At 42.7% G+C, this 24,953-nt stretch overlaps 1 protein-coding gene and 1 long non-coding RNA gene across 3 annotated transcripts in view; one reads left to right on the forward strand and one right to left on the reverse strand.

Annotated features, from left to right (window-relative positions):
- Positions 1–497: 497 nt before the first annotated feature.
- On the reverse strand, positions 498–17,045 carry LOC131503641 (uncharacterized). Of its 2 annotated transcripts, XR_009257507.1 has the most exons (5): positions 16,798–17,045; positions 10,930–10,960; positions 6,756–6,908; positions 2,587–2,643; positions 498–1,933 (listed from the first exon to the last, which is right to left on the reverse strand). It is a non-coding gene; the product is annotated as an uncharacterized LOC131503641 (long non-coding RNA). The 2 variants fall into 2 exon arrangements; XR_009257506.1 differs by lacking the exons at positions 498–1,933; positions 2,587–2,643 and having other exon boundaries at positions 6,649–6,908.
- DPP4 (dipeptidyl peptidase 4) overlaps positions 16,229–24,953 on the forward strand; it is a 79,149-nt gene continuing 70,424 nt past the window's right edge. The window contains exons 1-2 of the mRNA XM_058715150.1: positions 16,229–16,535; positions 17,062–17,149. Of these exons, the coding sequence (XP_058571133.1) occupies positions 16,530–16,535; positions 17,062–17,149 (94 nt within the window). The 5' untranslated portion in view covers positions 16,229–16,529. The remainder of the gene's footprint in view (positions 16,536–17,061; positions 17,150–24,953) is intronic.

The raw sequence follows: 24,953 nt of genomic DNA on the forward strand, positions 1-24,953 counted from the left end.
CAGAGTTGCTTATTGGTAGAGGAAGGAAGCCAACACATGCCTGTTATAGCACATGTTTAATGGATCTTATTTTAGAACTTACAAGAACCCTAAGAGGTAGACATCTCTCATCCCTATACTGATTCATACAGTAAATCTCAGGAGAGTTGGATAAATCACCCTAATGCACGGGGCTGGGAAATTGTAAAGCCGGGATACAAATTCAGATGATTTTAAAGGTTTGTTCTTTTTATTATACCGCCTAGTCTTCCAATGCACAGAAAATAAAATAGACTATAAGCTTTTCAAGAATAGGAGCTCTGCCCAAAGCAGCATGTATGCATGCACTCACCAAGCATATATTCGGGGTCTACTCTGAACCAAGTTTTGTGCTAGGCCCTGAGAATACAAGGGTGAAGAAGAGAAGCAAGGACAGTCCCCATCCTTGAGGAGCTTACAGACTAGAGAGGGTTTCAGAAAAACAAAGAGACTATGATAATACAGTATGATCAGAGCCATAGGGAGAGAAAAGGGAAGGTGCTCTATAAATTCAGATTTTCAGGATTTGGCAAGGTGAGTTGGAGGAAACAGCCTCCAAGCAGCGACTTTGCAAACAAGCATTGTTTGTTTGGGTGCAGGAAACCAGGGATGCTACTGGAAAGAGAGTTCCTGGAAGGGGATACTGAGTGAGAAAAGGCTTGAAACAAAGAACAAGGTCACACTGAGAAGGTGGCAGGAATGGTGGAGATGAAAGGAGATATTGCAAAGGAATTTACAGACAATGCTCAAAGGATTGGAAACAATAGGACCACACTCACAATTGAGGACAATCTCTCTGGGCAGAGTATAGAGATCCTACAGAGGGGTAAGGAGAACAAGGAGCAGGGAGGGCACTAGAAGTCAGAAAGCCACTAGGAGAAGTGGTGGTGGCCTTCACTAAGAAGTGGTCTTGGGGACTGGGAGGTGGGAGAGCTGAGTCTGGAGACTGATGTGAGGGAGGAAAAGCACACTGGGACTGTCCACAAGCTTTCTTAAGTTTCTCAAGAATATTGAGAGAAAGCCCTAAAACAATTAATACAGCTCAAATCCCAACACACAGAATTTCATAGAAAACAACTATAAATTGATACTCCCCACTGACGCAAATGGAGACTTCTATGGAATATTACTCAGCCATAAAAATAATGAGATCTTGCCATTTGCAACAACTTGGGTGGACCTAGAGACTACGATGCTAAGTGAAATAAGGCAGGCAGAGAAAAACAAATACCACATGATTTCGCTTATATGTGGAATTTAAGACACAAAACAAATGAGCAAACAAAGAAAAAAAAGAGACAAACAAAAAACAGACTCTTAAATACAGAGCATAAACTGGTGGTTGCAGGGGGCGGGGTGGAGATAAATTAAGGGGATTAAGACTACATTTAACTTGATGAGCACTGGAAATGTATGGAATTGTGGAATCATTATATGGTACACCTGAAACTGACATAACATTGTATATTAATTAGACTTGAATTAAAAATAAATTTTTTAAAAAGACACCTCTCCTGAGCTCTAAAGTATAACTCTTCCTTTAAAAATCTTAAATTGCAGCATCCAGAGGGAAAATCTCTGATAATAAAGTACTCAAGCATTTTAAGGCATTTATCTTTAATGGGATTTGAAGTCTTAATCTACCTTCTTGGAATTAATAGGAGAGCAGGAATTCTTTTCCTCTAGTCCAGATGCAGTCGTTCTATGATTTTGCATTTTCTGCCTGTCCACAGAAAAAGATTTGTTCCATGATTAGTGAGCCTGTTAGGTTCCTCCTTATGTTTACGCTGCACGGTGTTATCAGATACTCATTAGCTTCTTTATTAAGACCGTCTATTAGATGCACACAAACTGAAGAAGAGCATTAGCTCTTTTGCATAATTTTGAGTTGTGAATTATTCCTGTATTCTGTGTACTGGGACAAAAATATAATGAGAGGCGTTACGTTCGGACAGAATTTTTTCAACCCAAAAACGTTTCTTGGAATTCTCATCGTAACGGTAAATTAAAATTTTTACTGGTCATTTTTTTTATTAATTTTGTGTTAGCACTATTTATTCATACAGAGCAGTTTAAAAATGTAAAGCATTTCTTATTGAAATACATAGTCTTCAGTGAGGTAAAGGAAGATTTCTTACATCTCCCAACACAGTTCACCTCTGACTCAAAGAACACAATAGTCATTTCATAAAATGTATTGAGGTTAGGGTTGATAGTAAACTAATATATTTTTTATAAGTTATGAGACTGATATTTAATTAGTGGGCTCAAAATAAAACAATTGTGTCTTCTTTCATCAAGTACTGGTATATTATAGTATGGAACATGGAATCACGTTTCCATTTTGCAGCAGTATTTAAAATGATATTTGAACTTATCTTAAGTTTTTCTTAATAGCAATATGCTACTATTCCAATATCAATTTTATATTTGACACACATATAAAATGTATTATTTTATGAATAAACCTTAAACATATCAGGTTGTACTATATTAAATTGTCATGCGTAGGTCAAAAATAGTCAAGGATCAGGATTACCACATGGTTCAAATCTAACCTTTACATACCTGTTTTCGTATCCCTTTGCGTTATTAGCAATGGCCGCCCAGTCATTAAGTGAATGCCTAAAAGAAATAACATTTATATGACATATATTCCATTAACCACTAGTTAAAAGTACTTGACCCATACATAAGCCTTAACTGCCCACAGGGATGACTGGGTAGAAAAAAAGGTCCAGAAATCTGATCCTATGTATATTTGAGTTAAGCTTATGATTTTCACTAAAATAATAAAGAGCTGTTTGTTTTTTAGTAAATTCTGTGCTCGAATAATACTTCAAAGGGAAATTTCTAAACATAAATGACCTACTTACTAAGCATTGCCTTTCAAAACAATAGAGAGGATGGATAGTCACTGAAGACTGTCTACCAGCTACGCTTTCAATAGAGAATAGGAAAAAACAGAGGCTCTTCTTGGGAAAACAGGAAGATCGTGGACTTTAATTGGAAAACCTGGTTTGTCTGAGTAGTTTTATTTCACTTCCCTCAAAAGTGAGAATGCCTTGCTCATTACTCTCTCAAAGCAGCTGTATGGCCTAGAGAGGACAGAAGGACGTTTGGGGAAGAGGTGAGGCACGTTGCATTCTAGAGCCTCTGAGATCCAGGAAGGAGCTTAGAGCTGTCAGGTGGAGGTCTCTGTAGGGCCGAGGGCTGTCATGTTTCACCACCTGAGATAGCATATCAGGAGTTGCACAAAATCATTGGGTAGAAAGAAATTCTTGCCATTTATACCTTTTATGAATTATATTTATATAAAATTCTACTTGTGTTTAGCAATATCAGTATCTTGAATTTTTGCATTCGCTCTGTCCATATGTGCATTCTTAGTTCCTGAAAATCCTGAGAAAGAAAAAGAAAGGCTATAAATAGGAATTAGAAGATCTGATACCTGCCCATGAAGTGTGTACATTCGTGGGTGGAAAAGATGAACCTACATGAAAGAGTTAGAGTATACACCTCAGTACACAGTTGTCCTCCTCCCTCAGGGCATTAGTCATGACAGTACATTTCTGTAGCACCTCCCTTCCCAGGAGCCCAAGCAACTGCCTGCAGGACAAACTGCCAAACAAGATACTCCTCATGATCCTTGGAAGCCAGTGCCTCCATCTGGGAAACCAATTCAGTCTCTTCTTTCCAATCATAAGCCCCTCAGACTTGGGTCCTACCTAACCTTTGTCACGGTGGGGCAATACCTCAGGAGTCCTGGCAAGAAAATTAAATAATGCTGGTAAAAAAAGAATACTAATGACAACTCCACTCCCATTTATGGAGACTACCCCCTGCTCTTTAGAAGTGTTTTACTTAACTCGCCACACCTCTTAAATCTTTAAATACTCTTGTAAAGCACTGCTCCAAAAAGACAATGAGGCAGAGCCTGAGTAGGCAACTCGCCCACACTCTGTCTACTGTACCAATGTGCGTCTGTCCAGTGTTAGCTACCAAATAAGCCAGAGAGTGGAACAAAGAATGTTTGTTTGCACGACCACAAAATTCTAACCCGCCCCCTACCCCCACCCTACCCAAAGTTTTCAAAGTTCCTATAGAGATTCTGCAATGCAGTTTAAAAATCTACTGGGACTTTAAATCTATGGAAAAAGAAAATTGCCCAAATGTACCACCTCCTACCCGGGAAACATCCCCATTACTTGTGCACCCCCTTCCCCTCTGGCTGGGTTACGCACCACTCGAGGGTACTGTTTTATAACAGTCTGCTGCAGCCCAGGCTGTCTTTCCCCTAGATAAGTTGTCTTCTCCCCACTGTCTCAGCTTAAGATTATTGCATGTACATTCCTTTCCTCCTGTGAACATCTGTTCAACATCCTTCAGACTGGAACCCATTCATGCACAGACCTTCGGGGCACTGGAATATTGACCCACAGCTTTTTCCTCTCACAACTATTTTTAGCCTTATAGTTTGTACTTTTCAACACTTCAGTCATTTTCATGCCTCAACTTAGTCTCCTCATTTCTCCATGTTGTGTAATATTCCTTTGAGTTATCTTTTTCCAAGGAACTCAAAGAACTCGATGATTCAGCCCTCTGCCCACATACCCACATGAGGAAGGAGGCTCTCCTCCCTGCTTATCTGAGGCACAAAATTGTTTTGGCTCCAGTGCAGCTCTGTTTTTCCAGCTGTCAAGCAGCAGCTGACCAGATTTTTTTTTTATCCACTGAAAACTGACATGCAGCAAAGTGCGTTATGGCTGGTGGGGTGGATACAGGGTCTCAAAAAAGCACAGAAGCAAAATAGAATCTTGGAACTCAGAGTGGCAATGAACCTATGTAGAGAGGCAAGCTTGACAATTTTATTATGTGCTAGGTACCAGGCCAGCTGCTAGGAATAAACAGAATAAAACCCAGCCCTTGGCCCCTCAGAAGGGAAGGACACAAATGAATTAGCATTTATTCATTCAGTGTGTCTGTAAACACATTATGAGCAGCTATTACATGCCAGAATTTATTCTAGGCCCTGAGAGTACATCAGTGAATAACATAGACAAAATCCTTGGAGATGACTGGATGCAAAAAAAGCATCGGATATAATTATATGGACTGGAGTCAGACCTCTTGGGTTCGAATCCTGGCTGTGTAATACTGGGAGGAATGTTTGCCTTTCTGTGCGTCGTCTGTGCGGTAGGAACGGTAACAGTACCCACCGCATAGGATTGTTAGGAAGATCATAGGAGCTAATACATGTCAAGAACTTAGCAGAATGTCTAGTACCTAGCATGGGGTCCATAGTCTTACATATTATTACATTAGATAATATGAAAATTAATAAAAGGAAGTCTTGTTTAGAATGGAGTCAGAAGCCTGGCAAGGGTAATTTTCATGCTCCACCACTCCTCCGCAACTGCAGACCCAACAGGAAAGGATGCGCCTTGCACGTACGTGGTTACCACTTTACTATCCCAGCAAGCCTGAGATAGGCTGCCACCCCACTCCCCTCGACAGCCCAGCCAATGAGAGACTGCCGCAACTCAGCCAATGAAGAGCCACTATACTTTGAACTCCTGGTTTACGCCAATAGGCTTTTTGTATGTAAAAGCCCCTCCCAACACCTCCCCCTTACTCTACGAAAGAGCCTGTCTCTCCTTGGTTCTACAGATTTGCCTATGCTTTTGCCATAGTTTGGCTGTCTCCAATTGCAATTCTTTGCTATTCCCAAATAAACCCATTTTTGCTGGTAAATTAACAGGCAGGGCTTTTTTTTTTTTTTTTTTTTTTTTTTGGTTAACAGTAATTACATTACAGAGTGAGAGAATTTTGTTAAAAAGAAGTGAGGCATGAAGCGCTCAGGGAGCATAGAAGCAAAGTACCTCACTTAGGAGGGGGGTTCGGTGGACAAACTTAGAGGAGCTCCCACCGAAGTCCAGTCCATAAGATTAAGAGCTAATCCAATGAAAAACAGGGGGAGTGGAGTACGAGGCAGAGGAAACATTGTGCTTGATGATTTGGAAGCGAAGGAGAGAGCAGCGATGCTTGGAAGGGCACCTAATTTAGCATAGGTGGGGGAGGTTGGGAGAAGCGGTTAAGAGCGGAGATCAGATCATGACAAGGAACTCCAGCTTTATCCTTCAGCAGGAGAAGCCACTAACTGTAAACAGGAAAGTGACAGAGCTGCACTGAGCGAAAGCACAAGAGAAGCCAGTCAGAGGAGACAGCTGCAGTGAACTGGATGGGAAGAGAGGAAGGCCCGAACTCACGTGAAGGTTTTGAGCTTAGAGGGGTGTGGACAAATAGCAGAGACAGGGAAGAGGCTGATGTGTAGCGTCCGAATGAGGGGACATCAAGGAAGACTTATGGCTTTCTGGCTTGGGCAGTGTGGCAGGTGACGCCTCTCCCTGAGGTGGCGCCTGATGGAGAAGGATCAAACTTGGTGTGCGGGGTCCCACGGGGGAGTGAGTGTGGGTAGCGCCAGCAATAATTAATAATTAACTTACTGTTGGCTAAATTGCCTCTGATAGGCTTCTGAGTGATCCAGGCTGAGCCATCCAGGAGCTCAGATCCAGCAGAGAGATCCCTGCTAAAGAGATATGTGGAGAAATCATCAACATTTTGGAAAGCTTCTGGGAGTAGCTGAAATTACTCATTTATTATCTCATTAAATCTCCACAACTCTGTGAAGTAGGTTAGAAAAAGACCCACGGGCATATAATAATTGGATGACAGACCCAGGCTTGTCTGACTTTAAAATCTTCACTCTTTCCTCTTCTCCACACTGCCTTCTGGGTGGTATGTCAAACGTCTGGAAGAAGCAGTTGTTTCTGTGTTTCATGGTTTTGGTACGTTGCTGATTTCACTCCAGCCCAACCCTGCTGTAGTTTCTGGAAATACAAATATTAATAAAACATGTCTGCCACAGCCAAAGCAAGGTACAAGAGACAGAAAGACAACAGGTTGTTTCAATATAATATGGTAAGGGCAGTGGCAGAGGTATGCACAGAGTACATTTGCCACAACTTTTGAGAATCAGGAAGAGTTCTGGCCTCAAAAGTCCTAATAAAAGTGCACGTCCAATCAAATCCATTCCTTGGAATAGATGGAGTATGAGAGTAGAGAAAGGGGTGGAGAGGTGGGGCCTTTACCCGAGAGAACTTGTTTGGAGGAGTTATTACGCCAGGGGATACTTGGCATAGACGGGATCATGAAAAGAGAAAAGAGCAAGACCTGAGTGGGAAATGGAAGGAAGGGCCCCTAGGGGACTCTCACACTCTAAACATCAGATCCACAGCTCAGTGCATTCACGTGGCCTCTGGGAATTCTAATATCCTTCCCTCAGCCTCCCCTCCCCCCAAAAAAAAATGCTTTTGGGGGACCAGTAAAGCCGTCGTCTCTAGAATTTGGTCTTGGATTTTGCTAGCAAGCTTGGATGGATTAGCAATGTAAACTCCATTTGTAAACACTGTGATCTCCATGATGGGCCTGACTTGTTCACTATGATATTCCCAGTACACTGCCGGACAAGGTAGCAGGCAGTAAGTATGAACCTTGATTGGATTAAAGCTAAATGTAAATTAACAGTTAGTTACACTCAGAAAATTAAAAAGGTTTTTTAAAATATATATTGCCTTTTACATAATAGATTTACCATGTTGAAATTTTTTGTTCTTCCTAGTAATAGCCAGAGCCCTGAGTTGCCCATTGAAGAACCTCTGATTAAGTTATTTTCTCATTATTCATGGCCATCATCTAGTTTCCACCAAAAGACTCTGGGTGGTCTTTGCAACGTTACTCATAACCACATGACCTGATTTAGAATCAATCTTCTGTTAAAAAGGACACCACAAACCCAAAATGGAGCCACATAGGCCAAATCACCAAACCAAGGCTTCATACCTAATCTAATTGCAATTCCAAACTCCCCAGAAATGTAGTCTTCATGGGACAATCAGGAATGTTCTGGTCAGCACCAGTCGGGTAATCTGTCTCATGGACTCACCATCACCAAAAGGAAATTGAGGTGATCCACCTAATAAGATCCCCTGCCATTGCTCCAAGGAAAGGTTACCTTACCTGGAACAATCCTTTTCTTCTTTTGCAAATAACTTCCTTATCCCACCCTCCTTCCTACAAAGACCTTCCATTATGTACAACTTCTCAGAGCTCCCTTCTATCTACTAGACGGGATGCTGCCCGATTGATGAATTGTTTAATAAAGCCAATTAGATTCTCCACTTTACTCAATTAATTCCAACCAAATTAATAATCAACTGTTTCTTGTGAAATCTCTTATAGTTTGTCTGCCAACATGTTAATGTTAATACATTGGTGGATATGACAGAAAATCTTAACTAGAAAGAGATAAACATTTGTAATGAAATCCTCAAGGAGTCACTTGAACACTGAGCCTTTTCCTGGGCCCCAGCGAAGTCAAAGTTAACATGTAAGTATTCAACAAACTCAGTAATCATGTATTTTTCTATATAAGACTCCTACTGAATGACTTATCTTAATTTTTAGCACTTGCTTCTATTTCCAAGCATCTTTGAATATTATAACTGCTATCGTCAAATGGCCACAAAATGTGGACACATCATTTAAATTATTAAGATACTGATGCTAATAAAGGACAAGAGAAATGATGTATAACTGCCTTTGGGGTGGTCGAAGAAAACAAACAAGATGTGCGTGCTCCTGAAATGCTGGAATAGAACAGTGAGAGAATTATTATTTATGGTATCTTTTTATTCATGTAACATCTTCCATGGCTATATCTTCATTCCATATTATGGAAATCAAACAAAGACCATCCAAATAGGAACAATCAAAAGCTATGTTTTCAGAGCTTAATAGTGTAAGGGAGTCAGCCACCATCACTTGGCATTTGGGCCCAAGGCAGGCAGGGGAGTGGGAGTGCGTTATAGGTTTAAAAAAAAAAAAAAAAAAAAGCAGGAGGTCTTCAAGTGCACCCTGATTGGAGAATATTGGCATGGGAAAACAGGAAGAAGTCTGACTAGAAATAGAATATCTTGTAAGATTAGGCTGGGGAGCATATTAATCTTTTTCTGGTTAGTTCCAAGTTAGCGGGGGAAGCTGGCAGTCATTGACCAAGTCCTGACCAAGGTTGCTGTAGAGGCTGTAAGTCGGAATCCAATTGTCATATATGAACTGGTCATTATCTACCTGCATATGGAGTTTCTCAGTATTAAGATTTCAGAGGTTAGCTTTCCTAGAATGAACTCAGAATATCTATCATATGCTGGAACCAGTGCTCCAAAGGAGTAAAGATATTCTGCTGATACGGAGTAATTGCCACATTGGTGTTGAAACTGTTAAATATACAGCAAGCATTCTCACTGAGGACAATTTTGTTCCAAGAGAATGATTCTTGGGGGGCCGCACATATATATATATATATATATATATATATATATATATATATATATATATGTTTAAACATTTATATATTTATATTTATTGCTATTTCTTTCCTTACATTATAGCAACCACTACCTACCCAGCCCATCCACTCCACCACTAACTCCAGCCTCATAAACATGTATCAACAGCATCACATCTACCACATGTTTAAAGCTTGAAAAACACTAAGGAGGAGATGTCATCATAGCCACAGCCACTTTGTGAGAATATGGTTCTAATGATCTTGAACACATTTTCCCATAAAGTCTTCTTAAGCCAGTCTTCTTAGTAACTTAATAGAAGCAAATTCTCCCAATTAAAAAACCCACAGAATATCCAGAAGGCACCAGTGAAAGAAAAACACAGAAGTCTTCTCCCCCTTGGGCTGGTGTCTGGTCTAAAAAGTAGCAAAAGGCCTTTCCTGAGCACTAAGTGTGACAAGAACCCCTTATTTGGTATTACTCACAATTGGGCCAAAGCAAACGCCCCAAACCACAGCTGGGAAACAGTTTTTAGAGAGTTATATATAGTTAAGTAAAAATCAATGTGATTAAATTCTTTTATGATAAGCTTCACAAAGAGAAGCACCTTCCCAATTAATTTTGCAACATCAAGTGTATTGCCCCTCATCCTGTCTCTGATTCTTCTCTCTCTCATCCATCCAGCACATACTACTGCACATAATACACATACATTTTCACAGCTGAAGTTCAAATATGAACTTGAACTGGTTCCTTTCCCCAGCAAAAACTTTCAGTGGCTCCCTAGTATATGCTGAATATTGAATTTAAGACCAAAGAATATTCTACAACTGACCTTTATTTCCCAGTACTCTCTAGAATACCCTATATCCTGGCGAAACTAAACTAATAGATTTTGCCTGAAGATCCTCCAACTTTCTCATTGAGCCTTTGCGTGCAGTTGTTCTTTGGCCTAAAATTTCTTTCCATATATCTGAATCCACAGAATTATCCAGCCAGCTTTCTATCTTTTATATATCTCTTGGTAGGATTGAATTTTGTTGTAAATAGGTTCTATTTAGGATACAACCAGAATAATCTTCCAAACTATGGTTGGTAGGAAAAACAGAAACAGATGGGATCAATGTTGAAGGTAACCTGTAAAGTGAGTTGTGATCTGGATTTTAAAGGAGGTGAGGTGTGAGGTTTGGTTTGGGCAGCAGGAGTCCATTCCCAGATAAGTGGGGCAGATTACATGGGGTATAGGTATCCACTGAGCAAAAGAACAAATAAAAACCTTTGTACTTACTTTACCTATCCTCTAAAGCCAAGACCAAGGAGGAGAATCTGTTCAGCTCCCTCACCACTCCCTCTGTCCTGGCCCAGCCTCTCTCTTTCCCTTCTTTCTACTTGTGAGATCCCCCTTCTTCCATACCTCTGGTTCCAACCCCCAAGAACACAGAGAAAGATTTTAGATATTTTTTCTTCATTTATCATTTCACATTTTCATTTTTTCAATACTTACTACGCATGTGTTCTGAGCATTTCACAAGACCCTGGAAAATGAAGGACCAAAGAATATTATAAAAGCATAAATGGAACATTTCCAATCTTTATGAGAAGATGATTAGCAAATAATACATACCGTCACCATGTTGGGTTGTTCATTTCGTTATTTTTCATTTGGGCCCTCCCATTTACTCTTTGCCTTATCTTCCCTGCCCATTGCCTTATGAGTCTGACCCCTACAGATAGCATGCTCTATTATCCAGGTTTCTTTGCCCTCTGGCATTAGTTGCTTTCAGCCAGTAGGAGGTACCAGCAAGATATTAAAGAGAAGTAGGAGAAAGGTACCAAAGTATTTATTCCTTCTGCTTTTCATCTATGTTGTGCTGTAATCTCACATTGGTTCCATCTTTGCAGGGCAACAGCTCACTCTAGGTGACCCCACCTCCAAGACTGAGGGTTCTTAAAAGGGGTTGTTCCCATAAACAGCTACAAGGATAACATGGTAACCAGAGTTTCACCTGCAATGATGGTGGTTCATTTATCATGAGGTACTTAAGAATGAAGTAGATGGACAGCATTCTAAACTATGGCTTGATTTAAGCAATCAGAAAAATTCTAGGTCTGTGGCAGAAATCTCACTGAAGTTGCCATAATAGAAATTCATAGCCTCTTAAGTTTCCAGACTCAAACTATTTCATTCTCAAACCAGAATGCCACGTTTAAAATGAAGGCCAGGGGCACTTCGGTGGCTCAGTCAGTTAAGTGCCTGATTTTGGGTCAGGTCATAATCTCAAGGTTCATGGGTTCAAGCCCCATGTCAGACTCTGTGCTGACAGCTCAGAGCCTGCAGCGTGCTTTGGATTTTGTGTCTTCCTCTCTCTCTGCCCCTCCCCCCCAACTCATGCTCTGTCTCTGTCTCTCTCTCTCAAAAATAAATAAAAATGTCTAAAATTTAAAAAAATAAATAAAATAAACATTAAAAAATAAAACAAAATAAAATAAAATGAAAGCCAGATCTTTTTGAGGAAGGAGCCTGCAGTTGCCACACTAACTTAAATCTTCTTCCAAGTTTCCCTCAGGAAGACACATGACATAAAGTTGGAAAGTGACCTGTGAAAAGGGACATGTTCAGACCTCCTGGGAGTTATTAAATACTAGCCCTCGGTTTATACTCATTTCTATAGGGTTAAAACACCATTATGGTCCAGTGGTATATTAATTTCCTATTGCTGCTATAAGAAATGACTACAGGGGCACCTGGGTGGCTCAGTTGGTTAATCGTCAGACTCCTGATTTTGACTCAGGTCATGATCTCTCTGTTTGTGAGTTCAAACCCTGCATCAAGCTCTGTGCTGACCGCTGGGAGTCTGCTTGGATTCTCTCTCTCCTTTTCTCCCTGCCCCGCCCCCCCAATAAACAAATAAACATTAAAAAAAAAAAAGAAATCACTACAAACCTGGTGATGTGAAACAACAGAAATGTATCAGCTTATAGTTCTGGAGGTCAGAAGTCTGAAATAGCTCCTACTGGGCTAAAATCAAGGTGCCATCAGGGGATGTATTCCTTCTAGACTCTAGGGAAGAATTCTTCTCCTGCCTTTTTCAGCTTCTAGCCTGCATCCCTGACTGGTGAAGAGACATTACGGTAAGAAAGGCCAATGGGAAGCCCCTGGAACTGTCCCTCCCCCACAGCTATAGAGTAAAATCAAAAGTAATACCACATCCCTGGTGGTATTGTCACAAGATAAGAACCCAAAAAATGCAAGAATGCTGGTTTTCTATCCTACACTCAATTTCTCCATTCATTCAGTCAGTGCAAAAGTAAGATGAATTGTGGAAAATGTTTATGAATCAACCTCAGCAGCCATTTCCAGTGTGGTAACTTCACTGGGTCAAACAATATCATCCTAGTACCTGGGGGATATTAACCTGAAGAATACTTTTTTCTTGATCTAATTAATAGGACCATCCAAAAGAGTTTGCCTTAACTTAGAAGGGTCAGCAGCATAGTTTCACCATCTTACTTCAGGGCTACGTCAACTATCTTGCTCTCTGTCATAATATGGTCTCCCAGGACCTTGGTCGTATCCCATAGAATATCACACTGATCCATCACCTGGGTAACATTATGCCAATTGGACCTCAAGAACAATAAGTAGCGATTTCGTTATGTGCTTTAGTAAGACAAATATGGCCACAGAGTAGAGGGTAAATCCCATGAAAACAGTGCGAAGTTTCAAGGAATTCAGTAGTCTAGAGTATGCCAGGATATCTCCTCTAAAGTGAAAGATACGTCACTATACCTTGTATGCCCACCACGAAGAGGAACAGTGTTTGCCAGAACTCTTCAGATTTTGGAGACATGATATACCACAACTGGAAGTGCTTCTCCAACCCATTTGCCAAGCGCCTCTAAGTCTGTCTATCTTGAATGGGGCCTGGAGCAAGAGAGGGCTTCCAAGTTGAGGCTGCCCTGATACTTGTATCTTAATGATCTAGCAGATGCAGTACTTTTAGACATGTCTGTGGCAGCCAGAGATACCGTACAAGGCCTCTGGCAAACCCCAATAAGAGAATCACAGAGGGTATGCCTAAGGACTCATGTCCTTTTTGCCAATTTATTAGCTACCTATTGATGTATAATAAAATACCCCCAAAACTTTGGGGCCCACCTTAGATTTTGGCTACAACAGTCAACAATTATTCACTATACGAAAACCAACTCCTCTCTTTCTCCAGGGCCCTGGTAGAGACAGAAAGCATGATCCCAGAACCAAGACTACCAAGCATAGTAGTCTGCTAGGGCTGCTGTAATAAAATACCACAAACCAGCAGCTTACGTTTCTGGAGGCTGGGAGTCCCAAATCAAGGGATCGGCAAGGTTGGTTCCTTCTGAGGGCTGTGAAGGATGAACCTGTGCCAAGTTTCTCTCCTTGGCTTGTAGATGGTCATCTTCTCCTTGTGTCTTTTTACATCATCTTCTTTCTGCGCGTATCTGTCTCTGTGTCTAATTTCCCCTTTTTATAACCACTCAGATTAGAGCCCACCCTAATGACTTCTTTTTAACCTGACTACTTCTGTAAAGATCCTATTTTCAAAACACCTGTAACTTCATGGGGAGTTCTGGATAGCCAGGTAACAGAGGAAAGGTCAGCTTTATGCAAAGTAAGCTGGCAGCAGTCCTAACTGGATGGCTGCTGCATCACAGCCCCTCTCAGGGATGTCCTGGAATAGAGTAGGAAGAGAAATCTTCCTAAGGGGCAGAACTTTTATTACAGCTGTTTTTTTTCATTTTTCATGGAAAGAGAAATGGCCTGGTATAAGATCAACACTGACTCATAGGTGGCAGCTAATGTGTTGGCCAGCTGGTATCTTAGGGACTTGGAAAAAACAAGCTTGAAAGACTGGTGATAAAGAAGTTGGGGTAGGGGAGATTTGGGAAAAGAATATCTTGAAGAGGGAAGGGTTTGAAGATGTTTGTGTCTCATGGAATGCCCTCCAGAGAACAAGATTATCTGTCCCATGGATGTCAGCCAACCTCCCCCCAGCTTCCCCTTGCTGGATGTATGGTGCATGGAGGCTAAGCGTGGGCTCAGCTGTATTGCCTTCCCTCTCCAAGGCTAATGGGACTTGTGGCTTCCTTCCTCCATTGCTTTGTGCACAAACTGGTAAGAGCAGAGGCCTACACTGAGCCCCCAGTATGGCACCATTCCCTGCAGTCCTTGTTGGTTGGCTCTTTTCATAGCTCCAGCTCACAGGCTCCAGTAACACTATTGACTCACCTTCTGAGCAGTTGGAAAAGGGAGGAGCAGATGGAATTGAAATATACTACCAAAGGCAGAGTTGAGAGGAATTGGTGGCCAAGTGAATGTAGTAGGAGAATGGCAAAGAAAACCTGAGACGAGTGAAGTTTTCAGTTTTTGTGAATGGTGAATGGGACCACTTTGAATGAAGACAGGGATGATCAGAGAAGGGTAGGGAGAGACTGATGGAGGAGATGAAGAGTTCAGTTTGAGCCTCTGGAAGTGGGTGAGGGTGAGCATATGTATGCATCGTGAGCAACCAGTGGTCAAGGGCAGAGGCGGGGGGGGGGGGGGGGGAAGATCCTGAGTTTAGAAGCAAAGTCAGCACTTGAGATAAAGGATGAAAACTTGATTTTATTCATAACTATGTTAATGTCCCACAGGACTTTGCATGTTTGATGTTTTACCTCTAACTATGGACACGGAGACTTTGCTTTTCAGCTGCAGTGAACAAGCTGAAGAGGCCTTTAAGAAATGGTGGGGCGGGGACACTTACCCTCAGAGGAAGTAAGCATAGGGAGACCCTAAAGGCAAATGTTTACCACAGCATTTTATACTGGAAGTGCCAAATGCACAGACCTCACCTGTCTTGTCCCACTTCTCTATCTCCAGCCACTAGAAGAGGGTCTGGCACCGTGTAGCCACCCAAATATTTAGGGAGTGGTCAGAATAAATGGGAGGATGTGGCAATGAGGGAAGGAAGGAAGGAAGGAAGGAAGGAAGGAAGGAAGGGAGGAAGGAAGGAAGGGGGGAAGGAAGGAAGGGGGGAAGGAAGGAAGGAAGGGGGGAAGGAAGGAAGGAAGGGGGGAAGGAAGGAAGGGGGGAAGGAAGGGAGGGAGGGAGAGAGGAAGGAAAGAAAGGAGGGAGGAAGGAAGAAAAGGAGAAAGGAACCAACCTTCAGAGCATAATGGGGACGTGGGGAAGGGAAAAGCCAAAAGACCTTCTTTTCCCTCACCCTCTGTAAGACTGAAAGATGAGAGGCCATGTGGAGTAATGGTTAAGAACACGGACTCCGAATTCAGGCTCCAAGGCATCCTAGCTGAGCGGCTTGAACAAGTGACTTAACTTTTCTGTGCCTAGGCTTCCTCCCGGCAAAATAAACACAGTAAATGCTTACAGAAGCTCCTGGGGAAAAAAGTAAGTTCCACATAAGTGTTATTGTTATTATTTTTGGCAACTTGATGAGAAGGTAAGACAAGCTGGAAATTCCCTGCGGAGGGTGAATTCAGATACTTAGCCTTTAAGCGCCATTCACAAATTGAATAATCCCATTCTCTCTCACTTTGCCTTCCAGGAGCTTTAAACACCCCCCTACTTCCCAACATACTTTCACTAGCAAAAGACAGAGGCCTGGGTTTTAGTACAGCTGCCAGCAATGAGCCGTGAGTCTGCAGACCCCACGGGAGCCGAGCGCCCAGATCCCTTATTAGCCAAGGCCGACAGCCGTCTGTGCGTGGGGTGCGGTCCGCAGGCTCACTCCCGCTCTCGCCACCCCGCCCGCGCGTCCCGGGGCCCCCGCGCCCTGTGCGCCCCGGCTGCCGCCCCGCGCCCAGCACACGGGGAGGCGCCTCTCGGGCGCCCCCCGGCCGGGATGCCAGTGCCCGGCGCCGGGCGCGCCTTCGCCCGCAGCCTGCCCGCGCGGCCTTTATACCGAGCCGGCCGGGTGCTCACTAATGTTTAACTCGGGGCCGAAACTTGGGAGTGCCGAGTGACTCCGCGCGCCGAGCAGCGGAGCTGGAAGTGCGTCTTGGCGGCTTGCCTGACTTCTGCCTGCGCTCCTGCTCCGAACGCTCAGTTCCGGGCACACGCCGACCATGAAGGTGAGTGAGGAGCGCCTTTCCCTAACCCCAGGGGCGAGTTGTAGGTGCTTCTTCACCAGACTCTCCCCCAAGTGACCCCGAAGCTCGCGGAACGGAACCAGCGGCTCCTGTTCGGCGGAAGTTCCAGGGCCACCCTCGACAGGTGAAGGGACCTCCCCGAGTTCCCGCCAGGCGCTCGCCCCCCGGGGTTTCTGCTAGAAAGAGGCGCCAAGCCTTGGAGGACGCAGAGAGCCATCCATAAAACGCTCGCTCGAACCCTCACCTGGCTTCTCCCCCACTTGGCTTCTGACGTTCAGGAGGCGTAGAGAAGTAAACGCTAGTGTGCTTGGAGGCCAAAAGTTCAAGAGCGACCGCTCTTGGCAACCTCCGCGCTCCAAACCCTCTCAGCCCACTGTGCCCCCTTTCCAATGCACGCCCATCGGCAAACCCCGCTGCCTAGGGTGCAGGGCGGGCCCCGACCCTCTACCTCTACCGCGCTGGGGCCAGACGGCTCGCTCTAACCGGACACGATCTGACCCGCCTGCAGACACCGTGGAAGGTGCTCCTGGGACTGCTGGGGCTTGCTGCGCTCATCACCATCATCACCGTGCCCGTGGTTCTGCTGAACAAAGGCAGTAAGTTCGAAACATTTGAAAAGATAAGACAACTGGAGACCAGGATCGGGTTCTACCTTAGCACACCGAGAGCTAAGGATCTTGCTGGGGGCTTGGACCAGTGCACCAGGTTGTAGCTGAGGCTTCCCTGGTCGTGGCTAGATGCCCTTCCCGGGGTCTCCAGCGTTCAGGCTGCAAAAGGTTGGCAGCGGCCACATTTTATGTACCATAAATACACGCTTCCTGAAATTAAGGAGAAGCCTTAGGATTTCTTTTTATTAAATTCAAAGTTAAATGTTTAATATGATTTCAATTAAAAAAAAAATAGCCTCCCTAGTAGGGATCTTCAAAGGAGAAGATGTGGTGTTTGAAGGTCCCGAACAGTAGTAAGGCTGTCATAAAAGGAGGGGAAAAATGAGAGAAAGAAAACTCCCAAGATACAGTTTTGAGAAGACTATATGGGGAACCCAGGTTCTTTTCCTTCCAGGGTGATGGAAATTCATTAATTGGAGAGTTGAGATGCAGGGAAATAACTATTGGCCACTTATAGCAGTATTTCAGAGTAAATCATAAAACGGTGTACGTGGTAATATTCGGAAGGGGATGGGATCAGTGATGTGTGGTGGATTCTTTCATTGCAAGCCACCTTCATTTCTTTTAGCTTTCCTGACCCAGTGCAGCTCTAGTTCCTGATATAAAACATTCATATAATGAAATACACATTATTGGGTGCAAACAAGTGAGAACAACTAGTTTGGATCTCTTGTGGCCTTACTTTCCTTCTAAGTAAATATTTACTTTCATTTCAGTAAGACAGATTCTAGTCAGCCAACTGAAGCATTCTCTCTGGATGCTCTATCTAACCAGGAAATGTGCAGGCAGTGCTCACGTACTGAGGGGTCTTCTCCAGATTTCAAGGTGACAGCTCAGAATTAGTTTGTGAAGCTATCAAGGACTATGTTTGCCTGGCAATTTCAGGACTGGGGCAGAGGTCCCAAAGGTTAAGTAACTGAGTGTGCTGACCTATTGATAATGACTTTTAGTTAAGAAAGCAATGGTTACCATCGTTTAAACAATTAAATGGCAGACATCAGTTCACTTATATTTGACTCTTGTTTTCTTGAAATGATACTTTGTATGTTTAAACAACCACACACACAAAGCCTGGCTGTAAGAAAAGAATGGATCATCCATATGATCAATAAATATTCACGTGGCTTACATTATGTCCCAGGCACAGTGCTACTTGCTGCAAATACAAGGATTGAAATTTTTAAAGATCTCTGACCTCAAGAACTTTATAGCTAGTGGGAAACAAATATGCAAAAAGTCATGCATTTTTTTTTTTTTAAACGGATAGCTCATTTGTCTCCAGAACATCACTGAAGCACACCTCAGCATCACTGGAAGAATGGGTATAAAAGCTGTAACTATCAGAACTTTCCTTAAGGAAACTTGGAAGGAACACCAGACTTTGATGAAGCCACTTGAAATGGGCAGTGAGATGGTCTAGGAGACTGGGTCAGGCAAGTGCCTTCTAGGGGTTGGTCGGGTTAACTACAGGGATTTTGCTTTGCCGGGGGAGCATGCAGACTAGAGAGGGGCTGTCTTGCCATTTCCTGAAAACCACACCTCGTCTCTTCCCCCCCATGAAATTTGGACAAATATTTCAAGAACATTCTTTTGGTGGGGACTTCTCCAGAGATTCCTGTGTCTCCATCTAAGTATTATGATTTGATAAGATAATTTAGAGAGGCTTGAGCAGAACAGACTTGCCTGTGGATTAGAAGGAGTACTTCTGGGAAGGTCTTCTCATAAGTTTCTTCTGTGGGAATGCTTGAATGGTTACTATCAGTTTCTGGGGATAAGGTTTTCCAGAAAACATAAATGCCTTATGAGCCAATACAGAGACACAAGGGCACATCCTCTAACTGGATTATAAAAGGGCTCCTAGCAGAAGAGGAGAGTGGGAAGCAGCGAAAGAAGTTTGATTTTTAACCATAGATTATGAAGAACTCCAGGAGAATTGTGAGCATGCCTGGACTGTTGGGCAGGATAGTGGGTACAGGGGTTGAGCAGGGCAAGGCTAGAGGGGAAGCAGGGAAATGTCCTAGAAGATTGATGGTGCACAGCAGAATTTGGAGACTATAGGGCTACTCAGAAATGTGACCAATTAGACTTTGGTAATTGATTAAACATACAAGGAAGAGGAGGGTGGCTAAGGATGTTGCCCTTGGGCAACTGGGTGGATATGTGGTATCATGGGGTGCTTTGTTTATGCTTACACACTCAAGTTCTCTTCTCATATTTCTTAGTTGGAATGTATGCATATCTGAGGAGGAAAGGGAAATCCTCTTGTTTCAACTCCTGCTTTAAAGGGGCAGAGATGAAAGCTAAGGAATGTGGCATTATCATTAAGTCCACGATATCATTCCTGGGCTGTGCCACAATGAAGAGCAGCATTCTTACAAAGAATCCAGAGTCATCACCCAAGAAATGTTCTCCATATTGTCAATCTAAGTTTAAAGTTAAAAAAAAAAAAAAGTACTAGGAAGGAAAGGGGGATAGGAAGTGGGAGAGAGCAAAGATAAATGGAAATAAAAGGAAGGGAGGGAGGAAGGAAGGAAGGAAAGGAAGGAAGGAAGGAAGGAAGGAAGGAAGGAAGGAAGGAAGGAAGGAAGGAAAGGAGAGGGAAGGGGAGGGAGGAAGATTTTGATAGATCATGCAGAAAGCTAAGAAATAAACAACCAAAAGAAAGGAGGAAGAAATGAGCAAACCCAAGTTCATCCTCTGAGAGGCTGGTTTAAGAGAAGGTTAAGTGTTTCCATATGAAACACTGACTTTAGCGGAACTAAACACACCCAGAGGAGAGAGAGAGTGAAAGAGAGGCATAAGCGTAATACTTCTGTATTTTTTTAGAATAAAAACTCCCTGAGGTCAGGAATTATGCATGTCATCGAGCAAAATTAAAAGCTCACCTCCTTCTGTATGTATAATAAAGGATTGTATTTTGTTTTAAACCCTTCACATATCCTATTAAAGAAGGATATTACATTTAAACGTTCAGTTTCCCAGAGAATCCTCAGTAAAATATATAAATATAATGAAAGTATAGAAATCCTCATGGCTTAGTGGTAATAAAATCTCTGACTCAATATTGGTGAGCCCTTTATTTCCCCTTTCACATTATATTATAGGCTGGGCTTTTGAAAGATTTATCAAATAGTTTTATTATTGTATTTGTTATTTGTCAAATAGTTTTATTGTTGAGTTTTATTATGGGATAGAAACGTACCTGTTCTTCTCTTGTTCTTTTCACTGCTTTAGCAGTAAATTTCCTCAGTATCTTCTTTCAGTGCATGGAAATTTGACTGCTCACGCATCCATCAGTAATAAAAGGAAACCCAGATGTGAAGGAGACAGGAATACTCAAAGAAAAGATAATATCTATGAAGTTTGCCTGAGGAAGTCCAGTATCTATTCCAGGTTTAAAAGCACATCAATGAGGCTGAATGAAAGCTTTGTATATTTCAGGGGACAGTTTCTAAACAGTGAGCTCTGTAAAAGCTCGGGTTGACTCCAGCTAGCTCAGTTAACTATTGTCAACCTTTGTCAAGTGCTCAGGAGGTCAGTGGGTTGGTCTTTTTCAGGCCAGCTATTGTGGCTCCCTAGCCACAGTATGTGCCTTAAATTTCTCTTATACATCTTGCCTCTCATCCCAAAGTGGATCAGAGAGAAAAAGGCAAGACTGTTTGCCCAGTTGATGGCTAGAGAAAAACAACATAAAATGACTGATTAGAGCTGGATCAGTGTACTTAAAGCGCTGATGCCCATGGGAAATGTGGCCATAAATAAACACAGGACCACCTTGCTTATGGAAGAGAAAGTATGCAAACATGTAGTAATAGCTAACGTGTTCACTCTGTGCCAGGTATTGGGCAGAGGGCTCTCAATATGCTTTTCCTTTGATCCTTAGGACAACCCTTTGAGAGACTATTATCATCTCCATTTTTACAGAAATGTAAATTTTACTTTGAGAGAGTGCTTTAGTTACTTATTACTGCATAATGAATTACCTCGAAACTTCAAACCACAAACACTTGTTATCTTACAACTTCTGTGGGTCAGGAATTTGGCAGTGGTTTAGGTGGGAGGTTCTAGCTAAAGATCTCTTACGAGATTTTGATCAAGATGTCATCTGAAAGCTTGACTGAGGCTGGTGGTTCCACTTCTAAGCTCTCTCATGTGGCTCTTGGCTAAGACATCTCAGTTCCCCACCATGTGGGCCTTTCCATGGCATGTTAGGGTAGCTGGCTGCCCGTAGAATGAAGGATCCAAGAGAGCAGCCAAATAGGAAGTCACAGAGCCTTTTATGACCTTGCTTCAGAAGTGATATACCAGCACTTCTGCTGTATTATATTGCTCACACAAACCAGCCCTGATACGGTGTGAGAGGGCATTACACAAGGGCATGAATACTAGCAGCAAAGATCATTGGGGACCATCTTAGAAGCTGGCTACCAAAGAAGTTAAGAAACTTGCTCAGAGTTCCACAGAGTTGAAATTCACACTCAGGCAACACGACTCCAGAGCTGATGCTCTTAAACTCCAAATCATTCTTCTGATTTTGATCAAGTATAAAATTAATGTGGCCATATTAGCATAAAGTTACAATTTCCCACGTATATGCCTATATTATAATTTCATGGCTGCTAATCCCTGATGCCAAGTGTTCTGAGGAAACACACCTGCCTCTGGTACCTCCATTCCTATATACAGCTGTGGACAATGACGTTCAGCTTGGGCTGATATCCTACCCTGTGGACTGGTCTTATTAAGTATCTTTACTAGTAGTAGGTCCAGATTTGTTCTTTGCACTCAATTACACTTACTTTGTTTCTAATGCATGTTATGTTATTTGATTTGCTCTTCCCAGAACAATCCATTAAGGTATTATTATCTTGACTTGTTACACTGAAGTTTAGGGCTTTGTGAATAAGTACTAGAATTTGGAAATCCAAACCTTTTGACTTTTAGCCTTCCCTGAGTCTGCTGATTTCCATCTGTAGCTGTTCTAAAGAAATGCTTTGGTGGGAATTTTTGTAAGTGAATGATTAATCATTGCTTTATGGTTTGATACCAATTCCCTTTCATTGTTGTAAATCAATTATCTTGTAAATATTTTTACCTTTAGTCTTCATAGCTCCAGCGTGACCTCTAAAAAAGGGTGTGTCTCTCAATTTGAGAGTAGACTAAAACCACAAAATCAGAACTTCTGAGTTAGCTGTGTTCTTTTTTGCCATGTACTATATTTGCAGCTTCATATTTCACTTCAAAATTACAACTTCCTATGAAGTTTTCTGAACTCAATTATAAAGCATTTGGTTTAGTTACCTGTATACATTAAGTGTACATTTCTTCATTATTGGGTTCACTGGGGAAGCAAGTAGACCCGTGATCTTGGGTCACATATTTCAGCGTCTAAGGGCCAAGAAGCAGAGGTAATTCCAAGCAGAGCCAAAGCCAGCAGGGACTTTGTTCCTGGCCCCCTGAGGACTAGGGTGGCTCAGGGTGTATAATGAAGGAAGAGGAAGCAGGAGGGGTATTAAGTGGGGACTACCTCATTCCCCTTCCCTGACTTCACACTGGGTACCTCCAGAACTGGCTGGGTGGCCCCTGTAGCCTTAACATGGTCTCTGTGGGGCTGAGAACCTCTTCTTATTTTCCTCAGTTGTTGTAAAGCTCCATCTACTCAAGCTTAAGGTCACAAATTTCATGGATGGCTCTTATTCTCTGCTGTTTTCCTTTATTCTTTTATTTTCAGGCAGGAAACTTATAAGATTTAAAACCTCCTGAGGGCTAAGGTCCTGTGATGGCCAGATTCAGGATTTGTTAACTCACCAACATGTATTGAATACTTATGCATGTCAGGTGTTATTGTGGGTATAGGGCATCTGGCCCTAAACAGTAGAGATGAGGAGCCTGCTCCCACGGACCTGTATTTTTTTTTTTTTAATTTTTTTTTTTTCAACGTTTTTAATTTATTTTTGGGACAGAGAGAGACAGAGCATGAACGGGGGAGGGGCAGAGAGAGAGGGAGACACAGAATCGGAAACAGGCTCCAGGCTCTGAGCCATCAGCCCAGAGCCTGACGCGGGGCTTGAACTCACGGACCGCGAGATTGTGACCTGGCTGAAGTCGGACGCTTAACCGACTGCGCCATCCAGGCGCCCCCTGTATTTTTTTTTAACACATATTTATTTTTGAGAGTGAGAGAGACAGAGCATGAGTAGGGGAGGGGCTGAAAGAGAGGGAGACACAGAATCCAAAGCAAGCTCCAGGCTCCGAGCTGTCAGCCCAGAGCCCAACGTGGGGCTCGAACTCACAGACTGGGAGATCATGACCTGAGCTGAAGTCAGAAGCTTAACTGACTGAGCCACCCAGGCGCCCCCCATGGACCTTTAATATCTACAGGCAAGTAGTCGGCAAGCACATGAGTAATTTCAGATCATAATGGTGCTAGGACAAAAATTAAGTGTGCTAGAGAAGGTGGAGGGACACAGAAAAGGGGTTTCTTTTTATTCCAAGCATGAATGTGGATGATCTTAATTCCATTTTAAAAATATGTCTCTCACTCTGATTAGATAATGGAGGTGAGTGGGGGGCATTTGTGAGAGATGATGGGAGATTGGACAGGGTGGTAGTATTGGAGATTAAAAAAAAAAAAGGAAAGCAGAATATACTTTGGATGTAAAACAATGTATGGTGAAGAGCAAAGTGAAGAGTGAGGAAAGGAGCAGAGATAAGGATGACTCCTTGAATGGCTGTCTTCATAGTTAAAGTGGGGAACTTTTTCTTGCTCTCGTGGCTCTATCTTTCCCACAAGAACTAATCTAAAATGGTTCCTCTGAACTAATGCCTTTGTCCTACTGTGTCGCTTCAGGGATCAGGAGGCAGGACTCAGGAGTGCCTTCTACACTGTGCACGTAGCACATACTTGTCAACAGATGGTAATTCTCCAATTCAGCAAATATTTATGGAGCATCTTCTAGATGCCAGGAACTTTCTTATCCACTGGAGATATAAAAATGATAGATATGGCCCTTGTCCTAAAACAATTCACCATATAAAAGGAAGCATAAACATTAACTATGGTAAAAAGGGCTAAGTGTCCTTCTAGTAAATGATCCAAGTGCTATAGATGCACGAAAGGGCAATGATAAATGTCGCCCAGGGAAGTCTGTACAGAAACCAACCAGGCATGAAGGATTAATCATTAATGGACTTAAAGACAATCCTTCCAATACTGGAGCCACTAGACTGGCTTCCAGGCATACAGTTCACCTACAAGTTTAGTCCTCGATGGTTTATGGCCCTTGATTCTGTATCGAACAGAATGTTTCTGGCTGCAAGTAACAGAGTGCCCAACCAAAACTTGTTTAAAGTATGGAGTGTTACTGTTGTACTATTATTAGCATCTTATATAACTGGAAGTGTAGAAATAATGCCGCTCTAGAGTCTGTTAATGCAGTGGTTTAACAGCATCCTCAAGGGCCTGGCGTCTTCCTGTCTTTTCAGCTGCACCCTTCTCAGACTGTTGGCTTGTGTTCTCAAGTGTGTCCTTTTGGGGTCAAGCACATCATTGCCCACACAGCTGTTTTGCAAGGGAGAAGATGATGCTGTTTTTCATTCATAGTCTGTTCTATCAGGGAGGAAAAGCTTTTCCAGAAGTCCCTCAGCCCAAGGCAGACTTTCTCTCATCGGCCAGATTTGACTCACTTGTCCATTCTAAACTAATCACTAGTGGGGGGTGGGGTATGAATTT

The sequence above is a fragment of the Neofelis nebulosa genome, chromosome 2, assembly GCF_028018385.1.
Source record: "Neofelis nebulosa isolate mNeoNeb1 chromosome 2, mNeoNeb1.pri, whole genome shotgun sequence".
Classification (NCBI taxonomy): domain Eukaryota; kingdom Metazoa; phylum Chordata; class Mammalia; order Carnivora; family Felidae; genus Neofelis; species Neofelis nebulosa.